Consider the following 14,994-nt stretch of genomic DNA (forward strand, 5'->3'; position numbering starts at 1 on the left):
GGACCGGTCCCTTCTTGGGGTCCTTGGGGATCAGGACCGTCCGGCCTTCAGTTAGCCATTCCGGGTGTCTTTCGTTAACTAGCAGCTGGTTCATTTGTGCTGCCAGACGCTCGTGGAGTGCAGTCAGCTTCTTCAGCCAGTAGGCGTGAACCATGTCGGGCCCTGGTGCTGTCCAACTCTTCATACTGGAGACCCTTTCTTGGATATCTGCCACTATGATGGTTACTGGACCCTGTTCAGGGAGGTCGCTGTGGTCTGCCCTCAGATCCTCTAGCCACTGAGCATTGCCGTTATGGGTTGCATCCTTCTCCCATATGCTCTTCCAGTATTGCTCCGTCTCCAGCCTTGGTGGTGCTGTTCTCTTATTGTTCCCTTGCCACTGAGAGTACACCTTTGCTGGTTCTGTGGAGAACATATATATATATATCTGGATCCTCATTAGCATTTACTAATGTAAAAGTTGCTCTTTTTTTAAAAAACAATTGATACATGAACATCTATAAACATGTTTTGTAAAACAGGAAATATAATAAATCAGGGAAGATATTATATTCATTCAGTACAGCAGTGTACAGTTAATAACTACTCAGTCTTTGATAGACAGCATAGATTAATCAATAGCAGTTTGGTCAGGGAATCCCGAAGAAAGGAAAAAAAATTCAGCCTCGACTCTTCCACCAACTAGAATTCTTGCATGCATATATTCATAGAACCAGCTTTGTGTTATAATTATTGTTTTATTTATAATATTGACCAATTTTATAAAGACTATTTACATATTTATCCATCATTCTGAAACAAATGGCGCATGTAACATTTCTCCTTGTAATGTTTCTGCTTCCTCACAAAATCAAATCAATCAATTTCCCACTCTTCCTTTTAACCTTCCCATGCATCTGCCTCCTTGTCTTATTCATGGCTCATCTTATAAAGCCCATCACTCAATACTAACATTGTACAATCTGACCCCAGTGGTGTCTCCAAAAGATGAGGTTGAGGGCAAGTTTGTCCTATAGTGTTACCTTCTGTAAAGCCAGGGCTCATCACTTTAGCAGTGTGCGGGGTGCTTTTCATCTGCATGTGTGTGGACATGTCTGCATATTTGTCTGTGTGTGTGCACAGTTAATACAGATAGCCTATCAACACGTGACTCATAACTCCCAACAGGTTTTGGGAACAGCAGAAATAGACAATGAGATCGGACCCATTTCTTACCTTCAGATAAACTCGACTCTCCCTTTAATCTGGAATCATTTACTGCAGAAGCTCAACAGCTCCCCTCCCCGCTAAACCTAATGAGCAAGAACACAATAGCTTCTGTTTGCAGCAGTGTGGATACATTGGTACACATATGGGCATATTTTCTCAATAAATATTAACATTAAAAATAACATCATGTTTTTAGAGCTGAAAAGCTGCTTTTTGGAGACTTAAAATTCCTATTTAGAAAAATTGATCTTCAATAACCAGTAGTCTAGTACTGTAGTGATGTTTCTTGGTTATGATAGTATACCTTCAAAAATAAATTGTAATTTGAGCAGAATAGATACATTTAAAATCAAAGTTTATATTATTGGAAATAATGCTCAATGATACGCCTCCATTTAAGTATAAAGATTTGCTTCTACCTGAAAACCAGAACGGCTTCTTTAACATTGCTATGAAGACACAAACTTTCAGGCATCCTGAGGTTAGAGGCCACCGTGTTTTTTGAACTAGAGGTAAAAGGAGGCTGCACGAACACTCTTGACCTTTTCAGCTGGAGTGACAGAGCCTGGCTGGTCTTATGCAGGTGACCTTTCCCCATGCTGTACTCGGACTGCCTGGTTGAGCTCTTTCAGCCTTGTATACTGGCAGAGAAGTGGTAGAAAAGGGAAAGGCTGGGAGTTGTTACTGGCATGTCTGCATCTCCAACAACACGGATAAAAAAAAAAAAAAAAGGATTACAGTCGATGTTTTCTCACTGTTGAAGGATACATGTGTGATGTTGCATTGCATTGTTGGATTCTCAGACCAGTGTATTCACACGCCCTGAAAATCATAGTCCTCAGCCTCCATTTTTTTGTCTTTCTTTTGTTCTGTTCTCTAGCTAGCCCACACTCGTGCTTCCTCTATTATTTCATTTCTGTCAGAGAATCGCTCTGACTGCCTCCCCCTCTTTCTCACTCTTTCTTTCTTCATTCCCTCCTTTTCTCCCCACCCCTCCTCCCTCCATCTCTTTTCCTCCCACTTCCCATCTTTGCATGTGCCACTTTCAATTGTAGTGATATGCCCTGTGGCAAACTCTGCCTCTGTGTGCTTGAGCAGGCTTTGTTGGTAATGGCTGTTATTCCTGACGCGAGGGGAGGAGTGTAAAATTTCTCCAGCAAAGCCTTACGCCTGCATGCATGGGAATTGTATTGTACAATATTCTGGAACAATGCACCCCCCGCCCCCATCCCCCACCCACTGCATGCTTTCCATAGGTATATTTATAATAATTATCGGACATAAATCTTATCCTAAATATCTCAGTAGCTCTCCCGCAAGAAATTTAGTCTCCTCTTTTGCTCTTGCAAGTAATTTATCAGTGTTTTCCTGTAGACAGTTGTACTGTAATATGGATCCTGTTAGTATTGAACCAATTTCTTTGTCTCCGTGCAAAGATAGTTTTTTAAGTGGACAGAGAAATATGATATGGGAGGTTTCCCCTTCAGTCAGCTGATTAGATTATTGAGCATTCAGCGTCTGTTTGCGTACTCCTTCTAATCTTTATGTCCAGTAAAAAAAAACCTCAAAAAAATATTATTAATAGAAACTAAAATGTTTAATGCTTCAGTCATACTTTCCATTATAGTTCACTTTGTAATTAGTTTTGTTATATTTAAAGGTAATGTAATGGTCAGTAAGGTTGTGTTTTGTGTTACTCACTGTTGGGTGGAAGTGAAATTTGTATTGTGTCTTTTGGCCCATGTGCTATGCGCTGCTGGTATGCCTCTCACCTCTAATTGCCCCATACTCCTCTGACAGGCCCTGGAAAGCGAGTTTGTGTCATGTCAGCTTCATCAGTGGATTGACCTTATTTTCGGCTACAAGCAGCGAGGCCCAGAGGCGATGCGCGCCCTCAACGTCTTTCACTACCTGACTTACGAGGGCTCCGTCAACCTGGACAGTATCACTGACCCTTTGCTCAGAGAGGTAAAGCACACGGACGCACACACGCCAACCCCTCTTTTTTTTTTTTCCTGTTGCTCAACATAACCACAACTTCCTGTCTCTATTTGTTCTGGCATGTGCAGGAGCTCCAGGAGCATTCGCATCATGCATCTGTCAGTCAAATGTTGTGTCATGCAAATGTACACCGTGAGAGAATCAGATAAAGATCATGACTCACTGCAGGTTTTATTTTTTATTTGTGTAATTTCCTGGTTACACAAACAGATTTTCTGGAATTATTAATACTCTCTCAGATAAACAATAGTCCTTTCATATCATTCAGCATTATCATTATTCACAGCTTGTCTTAACATCGTAACAATGTCCTCCTTTTTTTGTCATGTCGAAGATACTGTCTGTCCTCGCCCTGAATCAGATCAGTGAATGTGACCTCACTCTTTGATCAATCACCAAAGGTCACTTAGTCAGTAGATGAGGGAGTGAATCCTCTTGTTCTTAACAAATTAATTGAATAACTACTCGCTCCGCCATACTACTCGTGAATAGCGTAATTGCAAGGGGAAAGGGAACCAGAATATGCAGCAGCTGGCATGCATTGTGGTACTTTCCAGTGTGAGCTCGTCTCTCCCTGTGATATCCACCATCTGCTGTCTGCAAAACAAGTCATTTATATACTGTCACTTCCAGGGGCGCCTTTATTTATCAAGTGACCACTATGCAAATCACCTGCAGAAGATTTGGCTGATCTAATTACCAAACCATATTGTGAAAGAGTTGGTTTTCATCATTTTGAGGACAATTTTAGATGATGCCTTGTTTATTTTGCATCAGATTGAGCTGGTTTTAAGCTGTCTTCCACCCTGGCTGTTGTTACCCTGTGAGATGACAGTACTGTTAGTTAGTTGCACATTAGGAAGCCTGCTACTCAGGCTCCCTAATTGCACCCAGTTGATGTATTCTCTGTTGTGACATGTATTGTGAATATATTTTGTGAAGGAGAAAGAAATTGGTTCAGCTAATTGCAACTGATGTAATGTTGATATGATGAGCACTAATTAAGACGAGCCTTCATACCCACAGTTCGGTTTTTCATTCCAGGTGGACTTTTTTGTATATTAAAACTCCCAGTAATCTCATGAACATGGTTTTTGGAAAAGTCGTCATGTTCATGCATTAAAATATATTTATTTTGTTTTATTGTATTGCAAAGTTGCAAATATGATTTTGTTCCAAGTAGAAGCCATGTAATTTGATTAAAAATCATCAATATTCTGCACAGTCTGAGAATGTTAAGAACATTTGGCAGGTGACTACCTGCTTCTGTTCCACTTCTGCCTTAATGAGTCGGTGAGGTGTGGCATGGAAGTGTGCCCAGTGAATGTCTTGCTTTTTTCTAAAATGTGGCGATTGACTTCGGGGTATTGATTCATTCTGGGCCTGACAGGTGAAGCTGCAGATCTGGCATTAGTCACAACAATTAAGGCATTTGAAATGTCAAGAAATTAGAGGTCATGAGAGATAATTTCCGCCTGGGCCTCTGGTTGAGGGCACGGTGACAGCTCTACTGGGCACACTGCCGGAACAGCAGTCCTTCACCGTGATGCTTCTCGTGACAGCGCTCTCTTACTGAAAAACATGACAGCAACCCCTGGATTCAGACCCCACTGTGTCACTCAGAAGTAAACAGACAAATTATTCATCAGTAGGACTCTATTCCTCCTCATGTCACTGCCCCTCCTGCCCCCTCTGATTCAACAGAGACAACAAAGTGTGCTATAGCTAGCAAATGTGGGGCTTTGAAGTAGCTGACATACTTTAGAGTGATTTCACTGTGATATTCTAATTATGATGGAATACATGTTTAAATGCTTGACCTTAATCTGTATTAATCAGCGATCATATAGGATTTAATGTGCATTATCAGTGATCATAGCTGCATTCGAAACAAACACATACTGGTGGACATAATGTTTGAGACATTTCTGCTCAGCTCCCAAGCTGTCACTCAAGAAACACCCCCAAGGCAATTCTTTATTTGTACTTAGGGATTGCAGATAAGCTTATCTTAAACAAATTTCCACAGGCATGTAAAGAATGGGCAGTGATGTTGTCACATGGGAAAATAACTCAGTTACACAGATTTTACAAATTCTAAATGGTACCTTCACATATATTTACATGGGTTTGTATGGTTTTGATGGGTTTTTGCAACCTGTTTAAATTTCTACTTAAAAGCAATTCGCCATCTGTAATCTATGGGATCTACCAAAAGGTGAAAGGTGCCGCAGCTTCATGTTTGCAGTTGCCACTGTGCATCTCAGGTGTCGTGACTCAGCACACGGTGCTTAGTGGGGCAATGCAAGGCCATGTCTGCAGTCTGTGTGACAGAGCTGTTGTGTTGCTGCATTGCATGAGTGCACTGGAGGATCCTCCATAGAGACTGCCACCAGTTTGGGGAGCATACAGTAGAGACGCAGGGAGCTGGAGACACTCACCTCTGAAGCCTTTTGCTCATAACACAATTAGATGCAAACAAAGTCAGACAGACAAATACACATGGTGAGTTATAACGGATGTTTGGTGCTCATCCAAGCAAGGTGGGTTTTTGCTGGGAGGGAAGATCATCCAGATGGCTTTGGCAATAAGTGTCACTTATCAGCCAAAAATCAAAGCCTGAAGTGACTTATACTAATGAACTACCTGTTAAGTGCTCTCCATCTCAGATCGAGATAAGTTTCTGACATACATCACTGAAGATTAGTATTTAAATAGCTGAGAGCTATTGATGTGTTTTGATCATATAGTGGAAGAACATGTTCTTGGGTTAACCTTCAACAAGTCAAACCCCCCCTGCCCCCCTGCCCCCATAACACAAAAACACATACAGAGACAAACTCTCCTGTTTGCACTTGGAAACTTTTGGTGTTCAGGGTTTTCTGAGGCTACCAAAATGGGGCTTTGCTGCACCCAGTTTCCCCAATAATAGAATCATCATAAAAAATATGTTGATGTTTTCCACATGGCCTTCTTAGCCTTTCTGATCTTTGTATCAAATGTCTCTACTTGAACAGACACGGTGACCCTAACCCCAAACCTAACCTTAAATAGCCATAATGTCAGTTGCTTATTACTTGACAGACTGCATTGTAAAGAAACCCCGACTAACACTTAATGATTGCCAAATGTGCTCCCCAACTCACGTGAAACTTTCACTACTAAGCGACAGAGCTGTGCAGACAGCGCCTTTTTTTTTTTTTTTTTTTTGGTGCTGTGGAAGATAGGAAGTGATCGGGGGTGTTGGGGGCGACCGTGTGGCTTGCAGGTGGCCTGTCCTAATTCAGTATCACCTCCAAACTTCCCATGCCACTTCTCCCACTGTGGCATGTGTTACCCAATGGGTCTTTTTGATAGTGAGTGGTGTGTACAGGCGGAGGAAAATGAGGGCTAGCTGCCCAGGCAGTCAGAAGGGCGGGCGAAAGGCTGAGCGATGTATGTTCCATTGTGCACAGTGGCATTGACGGACGTCTACAAGCTCCCCTCTGATGGTGGAAGTGGCTCCAGTCACATCAATCACTCCCACCGTGGAGTGCCCCACTTTCAGTCAAGCTCAGCAGCTCTTACTATTTGTTTTTTGCTCCCTCTAACTGCAGGCAAATTAGATCTAGTGTCTATTTAAATGGATTTTCTTTTTTAAATCTACTCTTTTAATGGCTGTTTTTAGGTAGTTTTCTAACATCACATGCATTTAGACTTGTATTTTATACCCCACGAATCATCTTTCATCAAAGTACCTTTAACCAAATTGCCCTGACCTGCTTGTGTAATTTTGTGGCTCTGTTTAATACATGTTAATGTGCATACACATGCTTTTACCCTTTTGTTTCAAGCACAATAACATCTAAAAGCACACCGGCTTGCTGCGGTCCTAGCTGGATGTCACTCCAGGTTAACGTTTGTGCAGTTGGGGCCCCTGCTCCTGGAAATGGGAATGGTTAACTGAAGCATGTTAATAGGAAAAGGCTTGTCTCTTCCATACTAACACTTGGATGACTCTGCAGGGTGAGGGGGGAAGGGGGAGCACCCAGGCGGATTGGGAGTGCACCCCTTTCCCTTTACCTCCCCCCTTCCTCAGAGGCACGGCTGAGTTAGGATTTGCTTGCATTGTCAAGTAACGCATTGACCCATCACTTTGATGCATATTGATTGTGACAGCCGCTCTCTCTCTCTCCTTCTCCTCTCTCTCTCTCTCCCGCAGGCCACAGAGGCGCAGATCCAGAGCTTTGGACAGACGCCATCTCAGTTGCTTATTGAGCCACATCCTCCACGCAGCTCCGCCATGCACCTGGTGAGAACAGCGAGCATGCTGGGAAAATTCCCTGCACCTCTGGTGGTGCTGGTGTGCATGAGGAAGGATGTGTGGACCTGTCCAAGCCCGGATGGTGTGTGTTAGCGTGAATGTGTTTGTAGGTACAGTAGACAGAAGATTGACAAGGAAGTCCTCAAATTCTCACTTCCAAAAGTTTCTTTGAATCTGATCTTTTATAACAGAAGATACATTTTTCAGAAGTCCTACATCATGTAGGTCACAGACCCTCAGTATAGCAAACAATCTTTTAGTTCCAGTGGTCTGCACTGTTCTGGAGCTGGTACTGCCTACTAGGAGTGTGGTTAAAATGGAATAGTGCTCTCTACTGGCCTAGTAGTGCCTTTCTTTATATTGGAAGCACCTCTTCCCTGTCCAATCCATGTAACAACCAGCCTTGTCCTCATTATCCTCACATGGCTCTCTGTTTCTCTCTCCCTACAAGAAACTTAAGACCTTTTAGGTCCGTTTTCTACTTTGGCAAATGTTGAGAATATTTTCATCACTTCTCTCCAGTTCTTTAAATGGCTTCCTGTATCAAGGATGAGACCTAAAACTGTTTCAGATCTTACAGTATTGCTAGTATCACTATGTCTGCCATTGCTTTTACTTCTGCTACACATGCAGAAGTCAGCATAGTAGGAAAAGGTAGGAAAAGCACATTGCAAACGTTTTTAAAAAGCCAGTTGCTTTTAGTGCTTTCCTTATGGGCCATTTTCTGATGTATGTACATGTATGCACCATCTCATACGTGCAGTCAATACCATCCCAGTTTCCCATGTCTACCTGTGTCTTAGTCCCTGCTTCCCATAGGGGACAGTGCATGAAACTCTCCTTTGTGTCTAAACCTAGTTTTTCCTCCAACCTCCATACTAATTGCCTCTTGCATTCTTTTTCTTTCATCTTTTCATATCTCTTCTTTTTCATTTTTTCCATCGCCTCCCATCCTGCTCCTCTTCCTCCTTCTCCTCCTCCTCTCCCAACATTGTACTACTCCATCCTTTTCTACACTTTGTCTTTTCTCTCTTCTACTCAATAGTGTTTCCTTCCACAGAGTCCCCTAATGTTCAAGGACCAGATGCAGCAGGATGTCATTATGGTGTTGAAGTTTCCCTCCAATTCACCCGTAACCCACGTGGCTGCCAACACTCTGCCCCATCTTACAATACCTGCTGTGGTCACTGTCACCTGCAGCCGCCTATTTGCAGTCAACCGATGGCACAACACCGTCGGTGAGTGGAGCTCAGCTCACATGCACAAAAGTGTGGCACACCACATGCCATACCTACCACAGCAGTGGCCCTGTAAAATCACTTCATCACCATCGCACACACACACACACCAAAAAAACTACCAACTGCTCATAATAGAGCTGCAGCCAGCTGGCTATGGGAGAGGCTAGCACCTCCCAGGTAAGCTGACCGTGAGTGTTTCCACATGTTACTTCTCAGACATGTGTGAACAACATTACCCACGGAGCCAAACCCTGAGAATCGGCCTCACCTCAGGGTCAGAGGGCCAAAGCAATGGTTACTAGAAAATTAGGCCACAACTGCACCACATTCTCCTCACACATCCCCATCTGTCACTGTAGAAACACACAGACCTCCGGACCAAAGAGCCTGCTCTATGTGGCGGCTCTGGCTGCACCCACACTAATGAACACAGCTGCAGCACCCTTGCCATCCTGTTGGAGAGGAGGGAAATGTGGTTTGGCTTTTCAGAATAATTACGATAACAAGACCTCCATATTTTCAGGCATGTAGCTGCTTCAAAACTGGCTCCAGATATGTTCACATGGATGAAATATCTCCATTCAATTTGACACTCTGGGGGGGAAAAAAAGCAGAGTAAGACAGATGGACCTCCAATGCTTCCATCTCCTGGAAGATATCATGAATTAACTTGGCTCTAAAAGTGGAACAGGTGTGCGCGTGTGTGCAGATATGTCCATTGGTCAGAAATAGGCTCACATATCTGTCTGGATTCAGGTCTCCGAGGAGCACCCGGCTACTCCCTGGAACAGGCACATCACTTACCCATAGAGATGGATTCTCTGGTTGGTGAGTGAGCTTGAATGGAAAAAAAACAGCATTAAACAAAAATATCTAATGGAGTTTTAGATCTGTATAAAATGGCACAGTCCTTAATTTATAGCTTTGCTTGGGAAATTGCTTGGGACATGTGTTATTTCTTTCTTTCTTTTTTTTCCCACAGCCAACAATACTGGAAGCAACAAGCGTCAGATCACAGACCTAGTGGACCAAAGCATCCAAATCACCACACACTGTTTTGTCGTGACAGCTGACAACCGCTACATCCTGGTGTGTGGCTTCTGGGACAAGAGCTTCCGTGTGTACTCCTCTGAGACAGGTAGGTTAGAGTGTAAACTCTATTTCCTACAGAGGTGTGCACTGATGTGTGGAGGACAGTGCTATGACGGTAATGATACAGTATTGTTGCTCCTCTCTCCTGACAAGCCTTGTAGAAAATGGGTGAAAATAATAAATAATAATGGACTGAAATAAGAAAAAAAAAGTTATTTTAAATTTTTTTTCTCCTTATTCTTATGTTTCAGTCGGCTTAGGTAACATTAATTTGTGTTGGTATGTGTGTATATATAAAAAGGATTAGCATTGCACCTTACAATGCAAGCACAGACTGTATGTAAAAGATAGGTCTGAAAAGTGAAGCTAGAGCAGAATTGCATTAAACTTGATTTTGTTCCTTTGGTTGTGAAAATAACTATTAAAGGCTCTGCAAAAGTTCTCCCTCTTCTCTCTTCACTTATGACCTTATTAAACACTTTCCTATTAAATTATGGCCCAGTCACTAATTTAATTTATTACTGCATGTTTATCATATTGTAACTTGTTATCCTATTTTGAGTAAAATCATGGTATGTACTGGAGAGTAGCTACCTTGTGACTGACAGGTTGCTACTGGATATGCATGCCATTTGTCTCAGATCCATCATTTGCCTCCCAAATCCAGTTTAAAAATGAAAAACAAGATAGCGATGTCTGAAATGCTATGGCTTCAAAATCGTGAGTCAAACAAAACAAACAAATCAGTGGTGTCATGGTGGCCACTTCCATATTTATATATGCTATATAATTACAGGAGTTTGACACACTCTCTTTCTCTTTAGAAACACTGGGTAGCTTAAATAATCCATTTAAAAATGCTAAGGACGTTATCTTTTAAACGGGGTCATAAGCAAAAGTTTTATTTTGAAAAGCTGGTTAACCACTAGATTAACTTTTACAAGTATTTATTCACTAATTAATAAATTAACTCTCTTTACTGAAGTGACAGCATTCACAGTACCAGTTGTAGCAGTCTTTACATTTCTGGACTTTGTCAACACCGAACTCATGTACAGCGTGTATCCACTTTAGGTAAGCTGACCCAGATAGTTTTTGGCCACTGGGACGTGGTGACATGTCTGGCCCGATCAGAGTCCTACATTGGAGGAGACTGCTACATCGTCTCTGGGTCCCGTGATGCTACGTTGCTACTATGGTACTGGAGTGGGCGGCACCATATTATCGGCGACAACCCCAATAACAGTGAGTAACCGTATCCAAGTGCCACGCACTCGCATGCATAACAAAAGAGGAGAAGAACTGCCCTCTGGACATGTTTATAGTTAATTATGCCATTTCTTGGTTGTGAAATGAAAGTCTGTAAAGGTAAACAAGTCTAGTATTTTTGTTTGTTTGTTGGTTGTTGTTTTTTTTTATTTTAATAAACTGGTGAAAAATATTTCTATTCTATAATTAGATTCTACAATCAAATCCAGAGGAGTGACGGGGGACGATCATTTATCTGCACCGAAGCTGTGATACATTAGTGTGATTCATTACATTGAGATGTGCTGCTTTCAAGTAGAGGACTCCAGATGTCTTGGCATTCATAATAGTAGACCCCAGTGTGTGATTTCTGCTGCTCAGTTCATTTAGTTTCTCATTCGCACTGATTGTCTTGTGTTTCAAACAATTAATCACAAAAGGAACTGTTACAGTACCATGCAGCAAGCAGAACCATATATGGTGTGGAATGGGGAAAAAACTGAAAATAAAGGGGGGGAAAAAACTGTTTTTATTTTATTTTTGGATAACAATGCCGTGTGTGTGCCCTAAAAGATCTCGTGTTTCCAGTCGTCTCAGATTCTAGGAGCTCTGAATTAGTCGTGAGTGTCCTTTAATTAACTTCACTGAAGCTCCGACAGTTAATTAAGAATTTCAGCTTGGATGCCTCCAATTAGCAAGGGGCAATAGCACTTGTGTTACTGCAGCAGGAAAACAGTATTCCCCTGATATTCACACTACTTGTGCTTACAATGCACCTTTAATGGACAGGAGATAAAAGGAAGCTATGTAGCTGAAGCACAGGGAGCGGAAAACAATTAGGATGCAGCTGAGAACTTTTAAACTTTATTCTTATATAAATCTTTGACCCACTAATGATCATATTCAAATACAGATGAAAGGCATTAGTCTTGACAAATTAACTACTACCATCTTTTCATACCTTTACAATTAAAGGCCCCAAATTAATGCCGTAAAGCAAAACAGCAGTCCTTTGTATCCTTATTGACTGTCTCAATGAGCGATCTTTTCCAAGAATATCATTCTAGTGATTTCATGCCTATTATATTTTCTGTAATGCTAGTAAAAGGTTCTGTGAATATGTAGCAGCAGCTTGCCGGATCATTACTCTATCATCTCGCAGATGTGGCGTTCGCGAGGAAATTGATTTCACCCATGCCTCAAAAGCCTGCATGCAACTTCTATGTCTAATAATTAAAATAACTTCCAGCTCAATCATGGCCATGCTCCTCAGACTCAGCCCATCACGCTGGTTGCAAGGAGATATTTGCACCAAGTAATTGTTGTGGCTGAATCTAGCTTGTCCCAAGGGTTCAGGCAGGGTGGGGGGGTTAGTTGGTACAGGGTGATTGAATCTTTTGTCGGGTAGGTGAGCTCCTTTTTCCCCCGGAGGCTTTTGCTGACATTTGTCCTATTCAGCCCCCCTCAGCAGCAGGTACTGGGACTGACAGCACTGCTCAGGTCCCGGTCTCTAAGGGACCGTGTTGCATCGATCACAGTCCGGCTCACTGACTGGACTGCTGCGGCGGCTATAGAAGCAATATGCCGAGGTGGTGGTGGTGAGGTTGAAAGTGTGTCAACATCATCTATCAGGATGGTGCTGTCATCCAGTGAATAGGGAAAGTTTGACGGAATTGGCTGAACTTTTAGTTACATGTGGACACCAACAGTCTCAGTTGTTAGTTTGACATAAGTTTGGCATGAGCAGCTGGGGAAAAGGTGATGACTACAGTAAAGGCCCAAACAGAAGACTTGTTAGCTATCACAAACGTGTAAATATAAATTCTATATAAAAATATCCTTTAAGCAAAAGAAATACAGAATATTAAGCTTTGTTTTTTAAAGCAACTAGAGATTCTCAGTTGTGTTTTGTCATTTACTTTAAGTAGAATTTAATGATTAATTAAAGAGATTTAACATTCTACGCATGATATAATTTAATTAAAAGTTCATTCCCTTCTTCAGCACTATTTAGGGAAAGGTTTAGTGGTGGTTTTTTTTTTTTTTTTTGGTGATCAGAGCAATTCAGAAAGACTCCCGCTTTCATCGTTCTGACACTATTCGAGGTCGGCTCCAGGTGCCACGAAACACCCCTCACTAACCTCTCCCCCGGCCATCATCAATCATGTGACACACAGGATCAAATCAAGTGCCTCCCCTGCCATCCCTGGGCATCCCTTCATTTACATAACAATTCACATGGACCTCCCTGCAAGCAGATGTATGTCACAATCACAGCGATTGTGTTTATATGATTTCATTGTCTTATAAATGTGCTCGGTGACAGCGCAAAAATACTATGTACTGGCCGGTAAATTACCTGCAGCATGCTATTCACAGGATTTTTGCAGTCACACATCAGATTTAAAAACAATTAGCCAAGTCATTTGTTTTGTGACATTGTGTGCCTTTTTGTCCTTTAGGTGACTACCCAGCACCCCGAGCAGTTCTCACGGGTCACGACCAGGAGGTTGTGTGTGTATCAGTTTGTGCAGAGCTGGGCCTCGTCATCAGTGGAGCTAAAGGTCAGTGCGCTTCTTTGTTCTTCCGTGTCACATTGACTGGACAAAAAAAGGTGACATCAGGTACACCAATAAACTGGAACAACGGTGCTCGTGCATTAGATGACCATTTGATTAGTGACCACCTCCAAACCAATGTTTATCCAGATGACAGATATGCAGTCGCTTCACAGAAATGGACTATTTTTATAGATTCTTTACATAAGCACAGGTTGATCACATGTGCGTTCTGGTTTGGTAGAGGGTCCGTGTCTGGTCCATACCATCACAGGGGACCTTTTGCGGGCTTTGGAGGGACCAGAACACTATCTGTGCCCACGGCTCATCTCGGTTTCCAGCGAGGGCCACTGTATCATCTACTATGAGAGGGGACGCTTCTGCAACTTCAGCATTAATGGAAAACTGCTGGCACAAATGGAAGTCAATGATTCCACCAGGGTATGCCAACTTAAAAAAAACATCAGTATACTCCAGGAAATATGCATTTTTTTTCATCTGCAGTTTTAAAATGTTTGGAGATATTTAAATCTCAAGTACATAACATTTTATTCAAATACTGAGTCATTTTTTTATGCATACTGAGCAAGTTAACCTTTGATTGGATGATAGTAATGTTGTACAGTATGTTGCATCATGTCATGTATTTTCAGTATGCTATATATTTCTCATTCTGGAGCAAGAAAGGTGAGTAAATGTTGGGTTGGAAGTTTCACGTGTAACTGGCCTCTATCCCTCCTGTAGGCAATTCTCCTGAGCAGCGATGGCCACAACCTGGTGACAGGTGGAGACAACGGTGTGGTGGAGGTGTGGCAGGCTTGTGACTTCAAACAGCTCTATATCTATCCAGGCTGTGATGCAGGCATCCGAGCCATGGACCTATCACACGATCAAAGGTCAGGGCAAGCAGTTGTATGCTGGTGATGGTATATTAGGCCCATGAGATTAAGAGCTTAATGAGGTAAACAAAAGTATATTTATAATCATTTAATGGGGCGGTTGTGGCACAGGAGGTAAAGCAGGTAGCTTGTTGGAAGGTCAGTGGTTTAATTCTTTGCTCCAGCCGGTTGAGAACTCTACATTTCTAACAGTTCATCCACATGCCATAGAGACAAAAATTACAGGGGTGCAAATGCATATATTTCAGACACTGGCCAGCACACATACATGAAGGCAGAAATCTAAAGGCAGGTCAGCCCCTTGTTTGTCCTGAAAGTTATTTCTCCACAAGATTTGTCAGGAGTCATATAATGAGTGTCTGGACTCACAGACGGCAGTGTCCGCTTTGGGGCTAAAAGCCTGACGTCATCATGTGACCCTGGCAGTCAAGAGAGGTTAGAGA

At 42.3% G+C, this 14,994-nt stretch overlaps 1 protein-coding gene across 9 annotated transcripts in view; it reads left to right on the forward strand.

Annotated features, from left to right (window-relative positions):
• The window catches only part of nbeab (neurobeachin b), a 210,689-nt gene that overhangs the window by 192,858 nt on the left and 2,837 nt on the right, over window positions 1–14,994 (forward strand). For 8 of the 9 annotated variants that reach the window (XM_076873354.1, XM_014410085.3, XM_012921638.4 and 5 more), the window contains 9 exons: window positions 3,010–3,177; window positions 7,412–7,501; window positions 8,559–8,751; window positions 9,511–9,582; window positions 9,737–9,892; window positions 10,921–11,091; window positions 13,557–13,658; window positions 13,897–14,093; window positions 14,397–14,548. In XM_076873354.1, the coding sequence (XP_076729469.1) occupies window positions 3,010–3,177; window positions 7,412–7,501; window positions 8,559–8,751; window positions 9,511–9,582; window positions 9,737–9,892; window positions 10,921–11,091; window positions 13,557–13,658; window positions 13,897–14,093; window positions 14,397–14,548 (1,301 nt within the window). The remainder of the gene's footprint in view (window positions 1–3,009; window positions 3,178–7,411; window positions 7,502–8,558; window positions 8,752–9,510; window positions 9,583–9,736; window positions 9,893–10,920; window positions 11,092–13,556; window positions 13,659–13,896; window positions 14,094–14,396; window positions 14,549–14,994) is intronic. The other variant, XM_076873355.1, reaches the window with a different exon arrangement.

The sequence above is a fragment of the Maylandia zebra genome, linkage group LG14 (genome assembly GCF_041146795.1).
Source record: "Maylandia zebra isolate NMK-2024a linkage group LG14, Mzebra_GT3a, whole genome shotgun sequence".
In the NCBI taxonomy this organism is placed as follows: Eukaryota; Metazoa; Chordata; class Actinopteri; order Cichliformes; family Cichlidae; genus Maylandia; species Maylandia zebra.